The sequence below is a fragment of the Mastigoproctus giganteus genome, chromosome 1, assembly GCF_048544385.1.
Source record: "Mastigoproctus giganteus isolate SK-2022 chromosome 1, ASM4854438v1, whole genome shotgun sequence".
NCBI classification, from domain to species: domain Eukaryota; kingdom Metazoa; phylum Arthropoda; class Arachnida; order Uropygi; family Thelyphonidae; genus Mastigoproctus; species Mastigoproctus giganteus.
Window position 1 is genome coordinate 235,477,464 of NC_143575.1, and position 23,037 is coordinate 235,500,500.

General features: G+C 34.7%; 1 protein-coding gene across 1 annotated transcript in view; it reads right to left on the minus strand.

Moving 5' to 3' along the window:
• Positions 1 to 23,037, minus strand: part of Ythdc1 (YTH domain containing 1) — a 163,391-nt gene that overhangs the window by 35,778 nt on the left and 104,576 nt on the right. Inside the window, exons 9-10 of the mRNA XM_090385016.1 lie at positions 8,669 to 8,745; positions 3,692 to 3,719 (exon numbers count right to left, since the gene is read on the minus strand). Coding sequence (XP_090241142.1) covers positions 3,692 to 3,719; positions 8,669 to 8,745 — 105 coding nt within the window. The remainder of the gene's footprint in view (positions 1 to 3,691; positions 3,720 to 8,668; positions 8,746 to 23,037) is intronic.

Genomic DNA, 23,037 nt, shown 5'->3' on the forward strand with positions numbered 1-23,037 from the left:
TTATGTCTTTGTGTCATCTGCCAAGCTTTCAAAATCGGAGATATACTGTAATAAGACCAACTGTAAAGAATCTTCTGTATGGAAATCTGTAAGAGTAGAGCGATTTTTCGTCTTTGTTTGTTTCAAATATGAAGAGGCCAATTCACATAGATATGTGGAACCAAAACAGGAATTTAAAAGTTCACTGCATTTTTTACATTTGGGTACTTTTCTCGGCAAACAAGTCTTTTTATAATGATCTGGCTTTTAGGAAGATATTGTTTCGCAATGTAATAATTTTATTTTCAAGAAATATTTTCTCCATGTGAAAAATCTCAGCGATTTTTTCTGCAATTTGTTTCGTTTCTAAATCGACATTAAATGGATAAGAAATATATTGAATGATGTCTTCAATTGTTTTAAATATCACTGAATCTGGTTTCAAAATCATCCACAACTTTCTCAATTTCAGAAACATATTTGTCACTATTAAATTCAAAAACAGAATTTTTTTGCAAATGAGCTTGTATATTTGCAAAATGATCGAATTTTTTTTCTTTTAGATCCTTCGCCATTGCCAAAAATTGATATACTACTAATCATGTCACCCACATTTTTATTTTTTGTAATTCCAAATTCAGATTACTTAATTTACTGGTAAAATCTGCCAAAAAAGCCAGATCACACACCCACTCCGTATCTTGTAGCTGCTGATAATTATCTCTCCTTTGATCAACAAATTTCGAAATCTCTGTAGAAACGTACTACAACTCAACCACCTTACATCTGTGTGTAATATCAAGTCTGGTTCATTTTCATCAAGTTGCATTTTGAAAAGTCTCCTTTGAAGAGATTGTCCTCTGATGGAATTCACAATTTTGAAAGCTATGTCCATAACACTTTTAGTATTTAATCTTTTGCTGGCTAACACTTGTTGGTGGATGATACAGTAGTAACTCAAAAAATCTGGGAATTCATCATCCTTTTGGCACAATGCAATGAATCTGTTAAGATGCCCCATCATTGCTTTAGCTCCATCTGTTGTTATTGATACGAGCTTAAATAGTGGTAATTTAATTTTTTCAATAAAATTTTTGAATGTGTTAAATATATCAAGACCTCTAGTTCTTTCTTTTAACAAAACCATGCCCAGCAGTTCTTCTATAGTGGCAGAATCATCAAAAACATATGAATAAAAATGAGCAACTAAGCTGTATCACTGATGTCTGTAGATTCATCCAGTTGTAAGAAAAGGACACACAATTAGCAAAATGAGCATGCAATTGTTCGCTCACATTTTTACTCATTTTTTCAATGCGTCGCATCACGGTATTTCGAGATAATTGCAGATCTTGAAGAGCACTTAATTTCATGTTTGTTCTTAAAATTTTCAAAAAAGAGAATGTTATTTCTAAAAATGCATCTTTGATGAATTGACCATCAGAAAATGGTTTGCATTTTTTTGCAAGAAGATGACTCACTTTAAATGATGTTACAGTTCCTGCTTTGGATTGTAAATTAGGTGTAATGAAGAAATTTTGTTGTGCAAATAATCTGGATTTAAGTTCTTTTAATTTATTTTTTCTAAGGTCACTATTAAGCAAAAAATCCGATTGGTAAATACCAATCGGATTTGAAGTGCCTTTCTAAATTTCCTTTTTTGCTTTAGCTCCATCACGGAATCACTGCAAATACGTTTCATTCTTTTTCATAGTATTCATTTTAAATCAAATGGTATTAAATTAACGTATAAGTACTGTGCAGTTATTAATATTAAGTAAGCTAAATAAGAATTCGACACATACACCATGCTCTCCAAAATGTAACTGCGTGTGAATTTTCACAAGACAAACCTAGCGGCTGTGTGGCGACAAGGGTAGTCACTTGGTTCAACGTATTTGTAATAAGTGTATGCAGCGGGGCGCATAATAATAACATTTAGATTTTGATTAATCTATTTTTTATATATTTTAAAATTCGTCGTGACATGATCGACCAAAATTAAAGCCGCAATCGACTTGTTGGCCACCCCTGGTTTATAGAATACCATTAGAGACCGTAATGCAAGCTATACCTATGAAGCCATCTGGAGGACCATTTGAAGGATGACATTACATTCATCAAGAACGCTGACTTTGTTTTATCAGTGTTAACAGTGCATTACTGGCAGGAGGGCCATGATCTCCTCCTAAATGATGTTCAATTACTGATAGTGTATAACATTCAGCATTTTCCACTGACAGGAATCTGCATATGTAGCACTAGAACATTTTGAACAGAAATGATATGTCGATACATATCATTTTTCAAACTAATGCTGCACGAGTTAGATGGATGTCACCTCCAGTCTTCTCCTCGCTGTGACCCTGATTTCAGATAATCTTTGAGTGACTGAGGGTGCTTGGAAGACTCAAAAATTATTACTCTCCTTTCCCCTTCATTTCAATTCTATGTAAAACTTCTGTGTATCCTCCCCACCAATGTATTCACTCACTGCCTCATGCAAATATTATAGTTGATAAAGTGAAATCATGTGTATTCTTATATTTTACTTCATTGTAGCTTTAATGCTTTTCACCCAGTATATTTCAAACATTTTACAGTAATATTTTATTTTATAACTGATCAAAATTATTCAGATTTTTATTTATATATTTTTAATAATAAATATAAACATATTCTGAAATCTAGTCAGAGTAGAAAAGAATTATTCATGTATCTAGTTCCTGACCTTCAATGGTATATTATCTGTCACGACCTTCTCCACATTTACAATAAAAAAAAGGGCACCCTACTGAAGCCAATTAATAATAATAATAAAAAACCTATATCTAAACATAGTAGATAAAAACAGTGCAGTTTTTGGTAAGACCAGATTCGGAACAAGAAATCACATTTAAAAAATGACAAGACTAAAAACCTATCAGAAACAATAACTTATTCTTTAAACTCCACACATTTTGCTAGAAAATCTCGAAACCACTTCTCTGTAACTAAAGATGTTGTGATCAAGTTCTTTAAAGTCCAACAGCAAAACACCATGGTGGCCAAAGAAAGGTAACAGATCTCTAGAAGGGAAAAAAATGCACTGCTTACCTCTACACCATAATCAAAATGATTTCAGATGACTAAGAAGTTCCCAAAACAAAATCATGTTAAGTGAGAGCAAGACATCCAGCAGGCATTAGAACAAGCAATCATTGTCTCTATTAAACACCACTAAAGTGTAAACAAGCTGACAAACAATACAGAATAGCAACAGAGTGAGCACACTAGCAGACACAGCACTGGTCCTCCACCCATGCACTACCCTACCATATTCATATCAATTCCTTTAAGTGAAAATAGGAAAAAAAATAAGTGAAAAAAACTTCCAAAAAAGTTTTCAGGTAATTCAAATTCTACTGTATGAATATTAGCAGAGTCAAAATCATACATGAAAAAAATTAACGTATAGTGTATTGGTTAACTTGGAATATTATTCTGCAATCATAGTTAGTATGTAAACATCCCTAGTTTCAAAATCTTGAAAATTATGAATTTTTTTTATATTTTTCGTGATTTTTTTTGTCACATTAGTTGTAGTTAAACAAATTTAATTCATTTTTCAGAAGGTAAAAAATTTTGGCTCAAATATTTTAAAATTATTCAAGAAAAGTATAATATAAGAACTATTACAGTGAAGAGTAATGATTAAATGTGAAGAACTCACCGTTCTCGGTTCATGTCCTTGAAATAACCTAGAGGAATAAAGAAAAAAAAAAAAAATACTAGCCATATTTTCTATAATTTCTATTCTAAATTAAATTAAAAAGGTTTTAAATTATTTTTTATTTTATTTATTTTTTTTGAAGAAAGATTTCCAAGGCCTGAAGAGAAATCAAACATTTTCACACATAATGGCATATAGACAACAAAAATTTATCCACTGGATAAATTTTTGTCAAAGTCAAAGTCAAAAGTCAAAGATTACAGAAAATATCCTTCACACCCAACAGAACTGCACAGCCATTTTTCACTTTGTGAGTGATAAAATAACTTGCATCCCCCCACAACTTTTTATATGCCACCTAAAAATTTTAAAAATTCATTCATATCCATGTATTAGGGCAATATAGTATTAATTAATAAACATGAGGCAACACACTCCTATATTTATCACATAGAAAAGCACTGCCTCTTACATAATGAAGTCGTGTCATTCCCTTCAAATTCACTATTAGACTATTAAACATTTAAAATTATTACCTTAATGAACTTTTCCTGTATGTTTTGAAATGAGTAGAATCATTTATTGAGTAGTGGCAACAAGCAATCATGACTTACTTTTACATACTACTGCTTGGACTTTGATCACAGTTTAATTTTATAGTTTCTGCAATCCACTGTAAGAAGTTTGCATTTTTATACAGTTTAATGGACAAGACTACCCAAAATTCTGCAATTCTCTGTTACTAACTGCAACAGTGCTGTAGATCTAGTTTATTTTTTACCATTATTATTTTTATTTATTTATTTATTTTTTTGTTTAACAGAATCTAATGATCTAGATATCAAAGTGAAGAAGAACAAAGAGCATTTATCCATAAGCACAAGGCAAAAGTAAAAGCAGTACAGATTCTGTGCGTGAAAAATGGTCAACAAAAATGCAGGGGGGAGCAGCACAGTAGAACTATGAATGAATTTTATGCATCAGAAAAGATAGGTTCTTTTAGACTGCTGAAAAGGCAATTCAAACCAAAATACATCTTATTATTTTCAAAGTGAAATATTAAATATTAAGATGTATTAAAAGTATTAAATGTATTAAGTATATATTAAAAAAAATTTATTTTTTTAACACAAACAGGTGAACTTGCACATTTTTATGTACTGATTCTAAATAAGTAATTGACTTCTCTATTGTAATCTTTTTTTTAATATAAAAATTGCACAATAAAATATGCCCTACATACAGCAAAATATTCACATACTTTGAAATTTTAGAAACAATAACAGTACAATAATAATACACCATACTTTGCATTATAAAATATTAAGAATAAATAGTAATATACACAGCTAATTTATTTAGTGATTTTACAATTTTTTCCCCCCCTCACATGGATAAATTTGCACTATTTTGAAATTCTTTTGTACTTATCATATTGAACAAGTAGTGTGCCAACATTGCCTTATTACATTTATTCTATGTTTTTTCCATAGGCTCGGAATTTTGATGACACTACTCACCCTACTCTTCACTCACTCGCTTGAACCTTCTTAGAAAGTATTCGAGGTGGCTGTGCAGAAAGAACCTTCATACTAATGTTGCAAGCTAGTTTTTTTGAAGTACAAGGGGGGGGGGGGGGTAACCTTCTTAGAAAGTATTCGAGGTGGCTGTGCAGAAAGAACCTTCATACTAATGTTGCAAGCTAGTTTTTTTGAAGTACAAGGGGGGGGGGGGGGTAACCTTCTTAGAAAGTATTCGAGGTGGCTGTGCAGAAAGAACCTTCATACTAATGTTGCAAGCTAGTTTTTTTGAAGTACAAGGGGGGGTATCAAAGAGTTCGTACCCTGACATATATAAAACATGAGTAGGAAGATGCTGTTTTTATTATAAGCTTTTCTACATATTCAATAACTAACGTGAAATTTCATTCCCGTAAGTGATCGCACGCCAGAGGTGGAGCCTGGAACCTGAGGAAGGATGCTATGGTTGATAAAGTGGAGTATCGAGCAGTGATCAAGTTCCTTCATTTGCTGGGCAAGAAAGCTCAGGAAAAAGACAAAGAAATGAAAGATGTGTGTGGGCAGAAATGTCCATCCTGTGACACTGTAAAAGAGGGGAAGTGCGAGTTCCGCTGCGGTCGTACAAGTGTCTTTGATGAGGCAAGAGAAGAAAGGCCATCAATATCCACAGACAGATGCAAAGCTTGAGCAGATGATGCTGAATGATAGATGTGTGACAATTCATTTCATCGCAAATGCAGTGGGAATTAGTTATGGGTTTGCCCACAGCATTTTACATGACCATCTGCACATGTGTAAGGTCTCCACATGATAAGTTCCAAGACTGCTGACGCACTTTGCAGAAGCAATGTCAATTGCAATGTTCTTGCCAACTGTTGAATTTGTGTAATGCAGATGTTGAGAACTTTTTTGATCAGTTGGTGACAAATGACGAATGCTGGGTATACCAGTATGATCCAGAGACTAAAGACGTCAAAGCAGTGAAAACACACCTCCTCCCCAACTCCAAAAAAGGCAAAGACCGCTCCATCTGCGAAGAAGGTGATGTTGTTCGTGTTTTGGGACAGAAAAGGGGTTATCCTGACAGATTACCTACCTCGTGGTTCCACACTTACTGGAAAATACTGCAGAAATCTTTTGAAAAAGTTAAGTGATGTTGTGAAGGTGTGGAATGTTAACCAAAGGTGTATGTCTTCTGTCGGACAATAACACTGGCCCACACAGCCATTGCCACCACCAACTTTATTGCCCAGTGCAGCTTCGAACTACTGCAGCATCCACCCTATTCTCCTGACCTAGCACCATCAGACTTCTTGTTTTGAGAAATGAAATCATTGCATGGATGGACACCACTTTGATTCATCTCAGGAAGTCATCAATGAAGTGGAATCGTGATTTCAGGCAAAAGTGCAGACTTCTATGATCAAGGCATTAAATAACTGATCCATAGATGGGAGAAATATGTTACTATACACGGAGAGTGCATAGAAAGGGATTAAAGTTACTGTGCAGTTTCACCTTTCTAGGGGTATTATTTTTAGGTATGGGTATGAACTTTTTTGATACCCCCCCCCCTCATGGTAAGCAAGATGTCAATAGTCTTCTCATAGTCCAATTTATAAATTGCCCAAAGTTCCTAACGTGACTTTAAAAGTTATTTCCTTAGCAGGTTATTTCTATTAAGAGATAACTAGATAAACCATTACACTGCAATTATTACCTTTTTGATAGCATTATGTTCAAGGACTTCTGTCAGTCCCTTGATCATGTGCACTACTACTCTTGATGATCATATGATAAAAGATAATTAGGACAACAAACAGAATATGGGGAGAGATATAAATGCAGCTATTTGACAACAGAATATAAATTTATAAAAAAAGTTTTTTGTCCCCCTTTATCTGAATCCTTAAAATTATTTAGAGATTCATATCTATGTATATAATTACATGAGTCTTTACAGGGCAGAGTTACTGGGATCCTCCTATGGACCAATCAGTGGTCAATCTTTCTTATGACAATCTTCCTTCTCTTTCTTTTCTGGAAATTCTGATCATTCAAGGCAGCAGTGCATGTGATCAAGGGACTGGCAGAAGTTTCAGAATGTGACACTATTAAAAAATGGTAATAATCACAGTGTAATAGTATATCAATCGGTAGTTCTTTTAAAGCCAAGCTGGAAGATCTTTAAATACCCATATTCCTGAAAGAATTTAAATGGCTAGACAACCTGCATAGCAGTACTGCTATGCAACTGATGATAAATGTGTGATAAATGATAAATGTTTAAGTATCTGCAGATGCTTAAACATTTCCCACAAATCTCACAGAATCTTATGCGATGGCTTGACCATGCATTGGGTTTCTCAGCATGTGGTGCCTCAAATACTTACCAATAATCACTATAATGAGCAGACAAAATTTGACAATCTCATAACAGCATCTGATAATCAGTTGTTCCTAGATAACATTATTACTAGGGATGAGACATGGTTTCTCTCAAATTTTTTTTTGGTAGTTGTTGGCGCATCGGCTTCTGTGGCCATAATGCACCTCCCAAGGTTTTTGCAGTGCTTTGATCCAAGCCCGAGGCAGGATTCGAACCCGCAACCTTTGGGTTGCCAGGCTTTGTTTGTTTGTTATTTGGTTTTTAGGAGCATTAGCAACTAAGGCCATATTGCTCCGGGATATATGGTGGTCATTCCATGACCTTTCCGCATTCTCCATATTTGGTGGTGACGGGCTCGAACCCCGGTCTAATCAAGAAGCGTGTGCTACGCACTGCTGCTCCTTCCCACCTGGCTATGGAGGCGCCGGGTTGCCAGGCAGGCACTTTACCCACCTGGCTAGCCTAGTCGGCGTTTCTCTCAATTCTCCACAAACAAAGTATAAATCAGACTTGGAGATCACCTTATTTGCTGTAATAAAAATTTTTTTTTTTTACCATTTTGTGATGCTATCTAAACATACAACAGATTCTTCATGCATTTTGTTTAGTCATGGCAGAAAACAGCACTTTCTCACTGACACTGGATCCACTTGCAACCATCTCTTGATAATAACTGCTAAGCCTAACAGAGCAGCCATAGAAATACAAAGAAGTAAGACTTTGTACATCCAAAAACCAGCATATTAATATTCATATGTAATTCCTCACTCCCCAGGCAGTTTGAGTGCCATCACCACAACACTTTAAATTACCCAAAATAAACCAAAATGAGGAAAAAACATGGTATATATAATATTTATATATATATTATATAAACTACATGCTATATACAAAAGGCTATACAAACTAATAAATATACACAAAATAACTAATAACTAAAAAAACTAATAAAGTGCATTCCTAATTGTGAAAACATCAAAGTAAATAAATGGGCCTTTGCTATTATTTATTTAGTACACTATTAATGTAGCATTTATTTAGTACAGTATTAAGACAACAAAATACTACCTTCCCGGAAATCTGGACGAGTGCGCTTAGACCTGGGTGAATGTGGGTCATAACTGTCGTGTCTCCGTCGACGTCTCCTACAAAAATTAGTAAAGATCCAGTTGTAGCAAAAAGGTTCATTTAAGAATTGGAGGCACAAAATGTCTAAGTGTTATCTTTTAGAATTAAATATACCATAATATATATATACTGTGTTCAGTTAGAATAAAATCAATAATTATGAAATATTTTGAGCATTTCAAAAGATTAATACAGAAGTGTATTTTAGTATTCAGCAACACATCCTTCAGGGGAATGAAATACCCTGACATGTGCCAACAAATGAGTCTTATTAGATTCTGAATCATTGCATGATCTCATCATATAAACATATGTATAAGTTGTTACTTTAAAATTACCTATTTTCAATGGCCAAATATTGTATTTTTCATAGTTGGTGTGCTCCCAGACTCTCTTCATAACATTCACACAAATATTCTGCATGGGAAGGGATGAAAGCATTTTCCTACTCCCACATGCATGCTGTTTTTAATTGAGATCACCTGCTGTCTGATGAGAGGTTCAAAAAAAGTCCTGAAAAAGTTTTCCATAAATGGCACAGTGTCCCTTTTGGTGAATCACTTATTTAAAAGTATTGGAATTGCAAAGTTTGTTTTGTTAAGACTACTAGGCCTACTGTGATATTCACTGGTTGAACAGAATAGTCAGTGCTTTTTCACTATGCCATACAGTTTTTGCTATGTATCATGAAGAGTTCTGCATGTTTAACTATCTGGTTAAACTAGCTTTGCAACATTCAAATCTTTGTGTTTAATAACTTTTCTTTTATGATCACTTTGTATTTGCCACAGTTAATAATTGCTTCTGGCATGTAAATCACTCTCTGTAGCCCACCTGACACTCACAGCTAGGTATTACTGGAAAATGTGGCCAGTTCTTGAAGAACAAGATGAGTTTGCACTCTGTTTATTGATATCAACAGAGTCCATTCTGAGTAGTGTTTAATCAGCTAATTACCAGCATTTTGAACTAACCCAAGCAATATCTTTAAATCTCAGGCTATCTGTTATCTACTGTGACAGCAATAAAACTGGTCAAATACCCACCGGCGAGTAATGGCAAAATCTTGAATTCCAACTGTTTATTGTTGGAATTCATGACACTTCACATAATAATAGATGGATCTTATCTGGTAACCCTAAAGCCATTTATTCTGCAATTTCTAAACATGGCCTTTGTTGGTAAAATATCACTTCTGTGGTTATTGCATACTGTTTTTCAGAATTTTTCAATACCAGATTTGTTTATGCTTATTGTATTATTATGCTAGGTTGGAAATGATCATGTATATCAAATATGGTATACAATTATTACCAACAGACAGGGATATATTTCAATTGAAGAAAGAGAAACGTCTAGCAAAAAGAATTCAAAAATAAAACAAAGTTTTGGCCACAATCAAATTACAAAAAAAAAAAAAAAAAAAAAAATCGGCTGGATTAAGAATCGAAATTTCGATGCTGAACCATTTCAAATCAGACATTATAAGAATTTATGATAAAGCAGTAACTAGCATGCATAATAGTTCAAACTGAAATGTTAAGTTTTCCCTTCCCTGCTTATTATTCCATCTATATTTCCTATTAGCAATATAATGGAAACAAAAAATTTTCTTATTTTCTAAATATTTCCAAAACAATTTTAAAAGTGTAAGCACTGTACAACAGAAATTCAAAGCAGCTTCATTAAGGAATCATTCTGAGGACATAAAAATGCTGGTGTACATCATTCATTTCAGGTAAAGGTAAATTCTAAAATACATTGTAAATAACCAGTAATGGAATAGTGGCATTATATACAGTTACTGCAATCAGAGGAGTACAGATAAAATTACTGAATTGTAGTGTGGGAAACAAACCATGCCATATGACTTCAAAAGGATGAAGCTATAGCTCACAATGCTCTAAGACAGAGCATGCTGTTTCTGTTCCACACCATTTGGTAGGAAAGTTTTTGCACTGAAAACTACTGTAATAGCAAAGCTAGGACTTTCACACAATGATAATATGCACAATTTCTATTCCCTCAAGACATATGTGCTGTGCCACCTTCCCTTTTAGTTTTAATATATCCCAGAACTAAGCCAGTATTGTTTAGTTTCATTTAGACTTTAATCTTGATCAAGTTCTGGTTAAAACAGGACAGCTGCAACACAGAAGACAGAAATGAAATGTGCCAGGTAATGAAGGACCAAATTGGGGAGGGGGGGGGGTGCTTTTCCAGATAAAATATAAAGTCAAGACGGCATACCAAAGCTCTTGATGCTGAGGTGCAAGAAAAGTATTATACATTCTACTTTCCTCAAGTATTCTCTCAAAATGGCCATTACTCCAAAGGAAGAAGTTTCAAATTCTGAAATAAGTCTGAAAATAGAACTAACTAATATTATCATGTATAATGGGTTTTTTTTTTTTTTTAATTTTTAATAATATTTATATACACAAGAAGAAATATGTGGTATGTGCAGTTTAAAATTTCGTGCACTTAATGGTCTTTTAAATTTGAAAATGAAAGAGACTAAGGGACTGTTTCTATTTTGTCCAATACGTTTTTTTGCAATATTATTTTTTTTGTTTGTTTTTTGAAAATAAAAGGTATAAGAAATTGCACTTTTATAAATTTTAATATTTTGTAAAAATTAAAAAGTTACATAAAATAAATATTGCAATCCATTAAGAATATTGATATTGTTCAAATAGAATTAAATTTTTTAAAAAAATTTTCCTAAAATTAAAAGGAAAATTGATGCCTGACAGGTGCCACGCTACTCGGTTAAACATTTAACAACTGAACTTATTTACATTTGTAAAATTTTATAACTAAAAAGAAGTGCTACTGGTTAAAAATGACAGTTCAACCTGTTAAAATATAAACAACAATGAACAAACTCAAAGAAAATGTTTTGTACTCTAATGTGAACGTTGTTGTTGTTGTTTGGTTTTTGGGAGCATTAGCAACTAAGGCCACATTGCTCCGGGAATATGCGGTGGTCATTCCTTGACCTTTCTGCATCCTCCGTATTTGGTGGTGACGGGCTCGAACCCTGGTCTAATCAAGAAGCGTGTGCTATGCACTGTTGCTCCTTCCCACCTGGCTACGGAGGCGCCTAATGTGAACGTAAATGCATAATTAGTACAGTATCAGAGAGAGAGAGAGAGAGAGAGAGAGAGAGAGAACATCAATGAATGTGCCTCAAAGAGTACTTTCACATTGGAAAATAAAAACAAGTAATGCTTTACCAATGGAGAAGACTATCGTTACTTATTCTCAGCGATGCAGTTTCAGCTATTTTAAAGTTTGCTGAGTACTAACATGATGCTATTGCACAAACTTGTCCATTGTTAAACTTTCACACAGCCTGAGGCTTAAGCCCTAAAAGTGTTTTAGTCTGATTCATTTCATACACCATCAGGCATCTCTCATATTGTGGAGTTATACTTGATAACTGAATTGCCATCATTGCATCACCAGGGTATCTACCCACCCACTGAAGATAGGCCAAATAGCCTTGAAATGGTGCCATCTGGGTGGTGGTGGTATCTGCTGAGAATAAGCAACAACAGCCTTCTCCATTGGTGAAGCATTACTTATCTGAAGAAGTGCAATATCATGGCAACTTGTTGTAAAGGCATTCACAATATGAGATACACCAAAAACAATGCCATTTTCAGCTATTTTAGAATTTGCTGCATACTAACATGATGCTAATGCACAAACTTACGTTGTTAAACTTTCATGCAGCCTGAGGCTTTTTTTTTTTTTTTTTTGTAGTTGTTGGCGCATCGGCTTCTGTGGCCATAATGCACCTCCCAAGGTTTTTGCAGTACTTTGATCCAAGCCCGAGGCGGGATTCGAACCCGCGACCTTTGGGTTGCCAGACGGGCACTTTACCCACCTGGCTAGCCCGGTCAGCCAGCCTGAGGCTCAAGCCCTAAAAGAGTTTTTAGGCAGAAATGTTTGTTAATTCTGCTTAAAATTAAGGGAAAACTCTACAGTCATAAAACATAAAAATTAAACTATTAGACACTTTGATTTCAGAGTTAATAAAATCATTCAGCTTGCAAAAATTCAAATTTACACATGTGCACATATTTCTGCTTTGTAATTATGCTTGCAGGCTTTTTTTACAATTATTATTCTGTTTGGAAGATATTACCATAATATATATTTTACAAATAATATAAATAAATGATAACTATTTTATGTAAAAAATGAAATATAAAATGATTAGTATTGCTGACTTATCAATAAAAAGATACTTTTTCATCAACTCTTCACAAAAATGAAAATTTGTGGAAAAGTTTCAAACATTTGAAATCTTTCTGAGAAAGATTTAAGATATTCCACCCAAGGCTAAGATTGCTTTATTTAGAAATTCGGTGTGATTAGAGGCAGTGTGACCTGTGTAATTCCTTTAAACAGAATGGCACGGACATTGCCCTTTTGAAACTATTAACTTTTATTTGTTGTTACTTACAGAAAACAGACTAAACTTTTAAAGCTGCTTTCTTCAAGGAAATGGATGAATTAGAATGACAATCATTTGTATCAAATGAAAAATGGGAGTGTCACCTACCGGGGGATGCATGCAATTACTCTGTGAAAAACAAAATATCACTTAAAAAAAAAAAAAAAACTAAGTCATATTTTGGTAGGTAGAAAAGGGGAACTGTCACTTCATCATTACAAGGAATCAACATCTGATCATTTTTCCAAACACAGAAAAATCTAAGTCAAAGTCCAGACTATATGGAGGATGTTCAATTACTAGTGCAGTTTCTGGATGGTCAAAATTGTGTACCAAGCTGCATATGGTCATGCAGCATTGTGGGAAAAAATGTCAAAGGTCCAGGTCTCATATTTTTGAGGGCATATCGCAAATCAACTTTGAGGAAATGCACACCTTTTGTGAGCTGACTGCTAGTAACGGTCCCTGCATGTTGAAGATCAGCATAAGCACGGCCTTTCCAGTGCTTTTGTACATCTTAAATTTCTTCAGGCATTACAATGACTGATGTTTCCAATGCATGCTGTGTCACTTGTTCTCTTGTTCAAAGTGCTTGCACCACTTCTCATCCAAAGTCACTATGTGATAGAATAAGCTATTTCCTCCCTCTTTGTACTGCACTAAGTGCTATGGGCACAATCTCACTTGCAATGTTTCTGTTCATCAATACATTTGGGAATCAGCTTTGTGCAAACCATCCTGTATTATGGATTATTATCACTGAGAGAGCAAAATCAGAAGACACTACATCAAGAGAGAAATAGAGTATCTTTTACAATTTTTTAAAAAATTCCGATTTGATTTTTGACATTAATTTCGCTCTGATTTTGGGCAACCAAGTCAAAATAAGGAGAAATTAAAATTTAAAAGTTTTTATATACAAAGTTTTCCACTTTGCCAATTATTTATTATTCCACAAAGAAACTTAATTATTCCACAAAGAAACTCACTTTGCTGAACCAACTAGCAACCACCAGCAGAACACATTGCTGAAAGAATTAAGGACATAGTATACTGATGCATTACTGTAAGCTTAAAAGGTGTCCATGAATGGTTCTATGACTGTTAACCAATGACTAGAAAGTATATTGCTCAAAGACAGATGTAATTTGGAGAGATTTAGGCAAAACGCTAAAGATGTGCAAATGCGACACTATTGCAGTCGCCCAAGAAATTAGTGTTGGCTAGTAGGCAGATGAGGTGGCCTCCATTTTTAGGGATGCTCAGGGAGTGGTGCATGTTGATTACCTTGAGAATTCTGCCACAACCACAGCTAGTATTTATATATAATTAACAGGGAAACTGCACCATGATGCACTTTTCCAATAGGGCAAACACAAGGCCCACTACCACAATGTTTGCCATTCCAGATGCAGGGTTTGAGATCCTTCCTTCACCCCATTCCTATTGCAAGACTTGTCTGTACAGAAGAATTGAGACATTTTTCTCTATACCATAAACAGACAAACTTTTGTCCTTTGGGGAAATGTGAAATGCAATTTAGGGGGGATTATGTTGGACACGGAAAAACTCTCTAAAGCTATGTTTCAACAGTCATTTACTAACACTTTTTGAACTATCCTTACCAATACATTGCATAATGATTATCATAACCCTTTACCCTTTCAAAGCCTTTCCACTCTACTATCAATATATAACTTTAGAATGATTTTTTTTAAATTATTAATTTTTTAACTTTAGAATGATTTTTGTGATTATTAGGGCATTTTATTAGGGTATTAGGGATTTTAATTTAAGTTTACAATAAAAAACAATGTTATTTTTAACCACATGAGAAAATAATTAAGTTTATGGAACTCGTTGCTGAATACCCCTTCATCAACTCCAAAAAGCAACAATCCAAATATTTTTTCCTGTTTTTTTTTTTTAAATCTTGTTGGAAAAATATTCAGAGCATAAAAATAAAATAAATATACAAGAACTTTTATAGAACATCCATAAATTTATAATCTAAGACTTTTATAACTCTCTAAGTATTATTCAATAGTCTAATCTATTTAAACTGAAAACAAGAAATTTATTACACATATAAGAACTAAAAATGTTAATATTTGTAATATATGTATTTATAATCTGCAGTTCTGATGTAGTGAAATCAGTAGCACATACATTTTATCTTAGACCAAACCAACTGGCACACAAAGCACACCATGTATGTAGGCACATGGTGTGTTTTGTGTGCCAATCAATATCGCTGGCAAAAAGCCAAGATTCAGTCAAACTGTCATTTCTAATATTCTATTCATTAATAAAAAATATATTTAAATACATATTTTTTATTATATACATTTTTAATGAAAACAACAAAAATTATTTTGATGTTTTTTATTTTTCTTATACAATACGTTTTGGAAAATTTTATTATAAAATCTCATGAAAAATCTCTTATGAGATGCAAAATCTTTTACAGCACATTTTCCTTTTATGTGTTCCTATAAAGTGGCAAGTTTCTATGCATGAAGCAGGGGCATCACTATATAAACATGGTGAAGCCCATCAATGAATGGATGCCAGAGAGAACAGTATACACTATTTTTGGCAATATACAAGTAGTGTGCATATACCACTATGCACACTACTGGTATATTGCATTCTCATTTGACACTGATTGTGGTCCATCTGTATTATTCATCATCATCAGCCATTTTCAATCCACTGCAGAATGAAGGCCTCTCCAGCAACTTTCCAGTTCCTTCTTTTTTAATTCCCCCCCCCCCCAAATTGTCTGGCTAGATGTTTTCTCTGGTTGTTCAACCAGCTCATATACACTTTAGACCGTTATGTGTGAACATCCTAGCATGATGGTAGTGTCTGACTTAAGATTATCCTGCTGGCCTGTCATCTCACTGAATTAGACATGCATGTGCACACTCACACCCCCATGGTGTCTAAATACCTGCTTTATATAATTTGGTGCAGACATGGTAGTCTTTGATAGTGCTTCACCATCAACCCAATAAACTGCACCAAGAAACTAGCCACTCAGTATGTGGAGATATGTACTTGCAAAAGGGTTAAAATTACATATATGGTTGTTTTTACTGAAATAACATAATTCAGATTTTTGAAATCATTAGAGTCATCCTGCCCATAGATGAACCTTGTTCATCTGTGGGCAAGATGAAAATTTTATAAATAACAGATAACTACTGAAAGCTTTTTTATTAGAAATATTTATACTGAAACATGTGAAATGTTCTAATAGATATGAGAGGTTATGGTCTGTTGGGCCTCAATTCTGTTTCTGATTTTACAGATTTCATTTAGAAAATGGGCTGCTCACATTTACAGGCACTGCTGATTAAAGATTCTTCATGGAGACATTGCATGGCAGGCCTTGCTTCTATTTACAAATTCAAAGGCAACAATTTCAGATGCCACCATGTTTTTCTTGGTAGAATATATACAGGTTCTTGAGACAGAACTGGCCACTTGGCTGCCTATTTCTGTGCAAAATAATGCTCCTAATGGTCCACCACCATTCTCTATGTAAATTCTGTGTTTCCAAATAGACTGTTGCCTTTTGAATATTTTCAAGCATTTCCATGTGTCCACAATTCACTGCAAAAGTTCTTCCTTTGCTGTTTTTGTTGATATACACAATCCTTCGCATACCCCTCCACCGCCCACAGGAAGAAATTGGGCTCAAGAACCTGTGATCGAGCCTGTGAACTACTATGACCAACTGAATTATTAAGACACTGCTAATTTAGATATTGCACTGTTTGTTGACTAACAAGATGCAGTGTGGGACCTGACAAGTTGTAAACTTGAAATACTTACAGCTATACAAGTTTGAGAGTGGGAAACAACTGTATACTGTGCCAAAAATTTCCTGCTCATGTGTATCTGCTCAGCCATGCCATAGTTATACAGGGTTATTCAAAATGAAGTCCGGGGTTTCAAACAATTCCTGTACTGAAACCCCGGACTTCATTTTGAATAACCCTATATATATTTTGTGGATATATTGCCTGTACATTAGAAGTCAGTAGGGTCATACATCAGGAATTAGATTTTCAACTTGAGATGGTCATTGGATGCCATACCAGAAACCTTTCTGTGCAACTGCAACTGGCATGAACCACCCAAAATCAACTGTGGGAAATGTTCAAATATGGAAGACCATAGATGATACTCCAGTGACAAAAGATCTGGACGGCCTTACAAACTCATGGAATGTATTCAACCATAAAGAAGATATTTCTTACCTCAATGTCATCTTCAGAAATAAAAAAGTATATCAACAGAGGAAGCCAAAGAGAACACAGGAATATTCATCAACTACTTGTTTGTTTGATAATTCATTCAACTATCTTTTTGTTAAAAAGCAAAGCAGCTACACTCCAGAAATGACTGGAGTGATGTTGTTCCTAAAGTTCACTCATGAACAGCAACAGAAGATACTATGGAGTAAAAATCTTACACACTTTTATTCTGATGGACATGTATGGATATGGAGATTGCTTGGGGAGCATTTCCTGTCTTGACCATGAAGTTCATGGAGGCAGTCTAATGGCATGGCTGTTTCAACTGGTTTGGAATTGCTCCATTGGTAGTAGTGCCTGAAAACAAAGTACATGGACATTAATTTCGACACTGAGGACAATTATGTACTACACTGCAGCAATATTACAGATATGGGCTCTGAAAATATCAACACAACTATGCTGATATTTTCAGGGTCCTGTAATACAGGACTGGTTTGTGGACAACAAAGATAAGTCGGACTGGCTGGCTGGCACAGAGAGAGTGAATTTTGTCCCTTCTGAACATCTGTGGAATGAACTGAATGAATGAATGAATCAGAATGCTACATTGGGCTGTGGCCCAAATAGCATTCTTTCAAATTTGCTGTGATAGTTGCTTTGAGGAGAAGTTTCAGGTAGCCACCACCACCTCCTCCTAGAAAGTATGACCATAAGAGTTGAAGTTATCATACAGGCTGAAGGAGACCATAATATGATCATATATTGTATACTTAATTCATTACAGTCTCCCACACTCTTCATGATGACCACTACAAAATACAGGTTGAGTGATAAATTAAATTAAGACTTAATTCAAACCTAGTTGCTAGCCTGTTCAAGATTAGTGGCTGTTGCTCTCTCTACTTTTCTAAATATACACAATTTTTTTTTTTTAATTCTGAGTTACTACACGAAGTGTGCTGACAGATGAAGAAAGACCATTATTGAAATTATGTTTACAGTTTCTGTGACACACAGTACATTATCACCAGACAATCGCACTATCACTATGTAAGTTATCTCATGTTTAAATTATTATATAAAATAGGTAATAATAGATAGATATATATCTAACATATATATGAATGCTTATATTATGCTGAAATGTACACTTAACAATTTTATAAATTTTAAATGGAAATTACTAATGGTATTACATTTAAACAACAGAATTAAGTTTTCTTTCATTGAAAAAAAAAAACAAAAACAAATTTTTAAATCTATTTTTTATATTACAAAATAAATTGCACTTAATAAGCATTCTGAATCCATCAGAAAAAGGTGAAACATCAGGATTAAAAAAAAAAAAAACAAAAAAAAAAAAAAACATTTCAGAAATAAAGATTTCTGACCTATCAGATGGAATGCCACACTAAAGAGTTAAATTTGCACCTGAAGACTGGCTTCTGTATTCATCTTAAGTAATAATAATTTTACTTTTAGTATAATCATTTAAAGAGATTAGGGCAATTTCATGATTTCTTATACTAAGCCATCAAATAAACAGCAGTTCTCAACTTCCCTTTTATAATGAAATAACCAAGCAATCCCAAATTAATCTCTCTCAATCTCTTTCTCTCAGAAAACCGTTAGACTGAAATCTATATTAATTTGCTATTTTTAAATTGACTTCAGTATTGTTGGAAATTGCCGGTACTTTACATCCTTCTGAAAATTTTATCGTGATGTTTTCACCAGTCTGCCCCTAACCTTAATTTATACAGTAGATTACACTAATAGCAAATAAAACCAATATTTTTATTTAAATGTTTTATGTTTTTGCAATTTTAATTATGAATGCAGTATTAATGGATGATATGCAGTATAGTATTATGAACAGAAGAAAATACTTTCAAATTCCATAATTAAAAATTAAGTAATGTAAAAGCAAATGGTGAATTTTCTTCAAAATTAATCAAATAGTGAAATGAGCAGCCTTCATTCCAATGGCAGAAATTCAGTGTGTGTGTGTGGAGGGGGTTGTCTTGAATAATAATTGCCATACAAAAATGATAATGAGAAACCCAGTGCAAGTTCACAAAATGATAAATTTAAATAAAACTAAATGCAACATGGCATAATATTTTACGAGTTTAAGATTCTAGATCAATTTTTATAATATCGGTGTAGATACCCCATAGACAACTCTTAAAGAAAAACTTGGTGTGAAAGGCATCATTTCATCTGTATCTCATATTGTGCTCATTCTTTGCAATGAGCTGCCCATGTATTGTACTACTTCGAATAAGTAACTTCACTAACAGAGAAGACTATTGTTACTTATTCCTGTAATGCTACATACAAGAATAAGTAACAATAGTCTTCTCTATTAGTGAAGCGTTATTTATTCAAGATAGTGCAATACACGAGCAACTCATTGTCAAGGATGAGCACAATATGAGATACAAATGAAATGATGCCTTTCACACTACTACCATAGTTTTTCTTTAAGAGTTGTCTATGGTATATCTACACCGATGTTATATAGATACAATATGATAATAAAACAATATTGCCAAAGATAATGTTTTATATTAATAAATTTTCCACTTGAACTAGTTATGTAAAAATTAAAAAGTAATGATAAAATATTTAATCACACTAGGCAACGATTTTTATAAATCAACTGCAATTAGATAATTTTTATACGGGATTAGTCAAAATGTTGTGGACAACTTTGACAGTGTATGTCAAATATACTACCTAAGTTTTTGTGACAAAAATACTATCAAATGAAAGCATAAATACCAAAGTTATGTTTTCTGCAAGACAGATGGCACAGTTTTAACATTTGTACTAGGTGGTAAATGACTCTCATCAACCGGTGCAATACCACCACTTTGCTTATTGGAGGCACCCACGTTTAGTCTCCAGAGCTAAGTTCAAGTCAACCCTTCCCCATCTCTTCCATCATGCAGTATGACTGATGACTTTTGAGGTTACAATGAACACATGGCGAGATCCAATCTTCCTTACATTTTGAGAGTACAGCTCTAAAACAGTGTTAGCAGGCCGGCCGCTAGTTAGTACACTGGACTGAACCTATTGGTAACTTTTTAGGAGGCTTCTGGATCAGCTAGTGTATAATCTTGCTACCTCTACTCTGCCAGACAGTGACTGGAGGGAGTCCAAGTAGTGTGTATGGGGGGGGGGGGCACTGTCAAGGCCACGTTATGTCAAGGATCTGGGTATATTCTTACTATGTGTATGCCATATGCAAAAATTTCATTACTTCATATGGCATGTCCCCCCCCCACACTTTTTCTTACTATTGAATACACCACGAATTGTCAAACTAATAGAGTAAGCTTATCTGCGAAAAGATCTAAACCTCCCAAACACTTCCTAGTTCGTTTCACAGATATACGTAGTCTCAATTCTAATTTCAACGATACCCATCCCATCTACTTTTTCTGACAGAATTTCAGTTATCGGTTGATTCAACTAGTGTTCATCTCAGTTGCCCAAACTATTTGCTGTATGGTTCCTTTCACCTCAAAGGTGGCACTTGTGCATATGTCCGTTCCAATATTCCCTGTCAGAGACTTGATAATTTGGAATCTCCTCTGGCTTAATCTCTCTACCTCATTCTCTCAAATTCATCTGTTGTCTCTACCGTTCTCCCAACTCCACTAATCACTTGGAGCTCTTTGCAACTTGACTTTCCCCAGTCCAACTCTCCTAACTGTGAGGTAATTTTCCTTGGTGATTTTAATGTTCACAACTACAGCTGGTCGTGATGCTAAGGCTTTTGCAATTACTAATGACCTTGCACAGATTGTTCATTTACCTACAAGAATACCGGACAATCCTAACCATACAGCCAACACGCTTGATCTTTTTCTACAAACAACCCTTCTAAGTACACGGTCAAAGTGAATGGTCCTTTAGGCACCTCAGGTCACAACTTGGTGATTGCCTCTTCTCCAACGGAGCCTATATCTCATGGCTATTCTCAACCTCGTATTGTTTGGCATTACAAGAATGCAAAATGGGATGACCTGCGAGATTTCTTTTCTTCTTTTCCTCGGTCAGATTACTGTTTCAAAACTTCTGATGTTAACGTTTGCTCAGATCGTGTTAGTGAAATTATTCATGTAGGAATGGAATCCTTTATCCCACACTGTACTTTAAAATCTCATCATTTATCTAAACCTTGGTTTTCAAAATAAATGTGCTAAGGCTGTTCAAGAGAAGAACGCTGCATATCGTAATTGGCTTGTTTCCAATTCTTCAGTTTCATTTTCTGCCTACAGCAAAGCTTGCAACAATTGTAAAGCAGTTATTCAGTCCAAATTAGATTTTGAACAGGCTAAGAGTAGATAACTTGCTTCTTGCCCTAAAGGTAGCTGAGCATTCTGGTCTCTTGCCAAAGCTATTGGCCGGAACTTTTGCCCTTCTCTGCTCCCACCTCTGTCAAAACCAGATGGTTCTGTTGTCACTTCAGCCAAGGATACAGCTGACCTGCTAGAATCCCATTTTTCTTCCAACTCATGTATTAATGATCTTGGTAAAACACTTCCCACCATTCCCAACACGCTCCATTCAATGCCTCCTGTGGTCTTCTGTCAAAAGGATGTCAGAAGAATTTTGACAAATCTTGATGCTAAGAAAGCTCCAAGTCCTGATGGTATTTCTCCACTTGTTCTCAAAATCTGTGTTAATGAACTTACTCCTGTTCTTTGTTGCTTTTTTCACTTTCTTATTCCAAAGGTGTTTTTCCTTCTGCTTGGAAATTTGCTCATATCCAACCAGTTCCTAAAAAGGGTGACAAATCCCTCCCATCCAATTATTGTCCCATTGCAATTACTTCTACTCTTTCTAAAGTAACGGAGAAATCAATTAACTGCCAACTCTTAAACTACGTAGAAACCTTCCGTCTGCTCAATGATTGCCAGTATGGATTGCGTCAGTGTCGATCCACTGACGGAATGGAATTCTTATGTTACCTATTTATGGACAAATTCAATGGAAAAGTTCGGTGAAACACAGGCAGTTGCTCTTGACATCTCAAAGGCTTTCGATCATGTTTGGCATAAAGGTCTTCTAAACAAGCTTCCATCTTATGGTTTGCCAGCCAACTGTTTTTTGTAATTGGTTATCCAGTTTTCTCTCTGACCGCTTACTGAGGGTGATGGTAGATGGCTCTCAATCTTCTAACTTTTCCACTAATGCTGGTTTCCCCCACGGTTCAGTTCTTTCCCCCACTATTTTCCTCTTGCATATCAATGACCCTCTTCCATTGACTGGAAACCCTAACCATAGTTTTGCCAATGATAGCACATTGCATTCCACTTTCCATTTTGAGAAACCTTGCCCTGCTCAATCAGCTTCAACTTCTTGAATATCCGCTACCAATTCCTTAAATGCCGATCTACAGGTAATTCTCCAGTGGGGCAAAGACAACTTAGCTGATTTCAATCCTTCTAAAACTCAGTCTTGTCTTATATCTTGCAAAAAGGATTCTTCTGCTCCTATGCTTATCTTTGGTGACACTCCAATTTCAAGGCAAGTTGATATTACTCTGACTT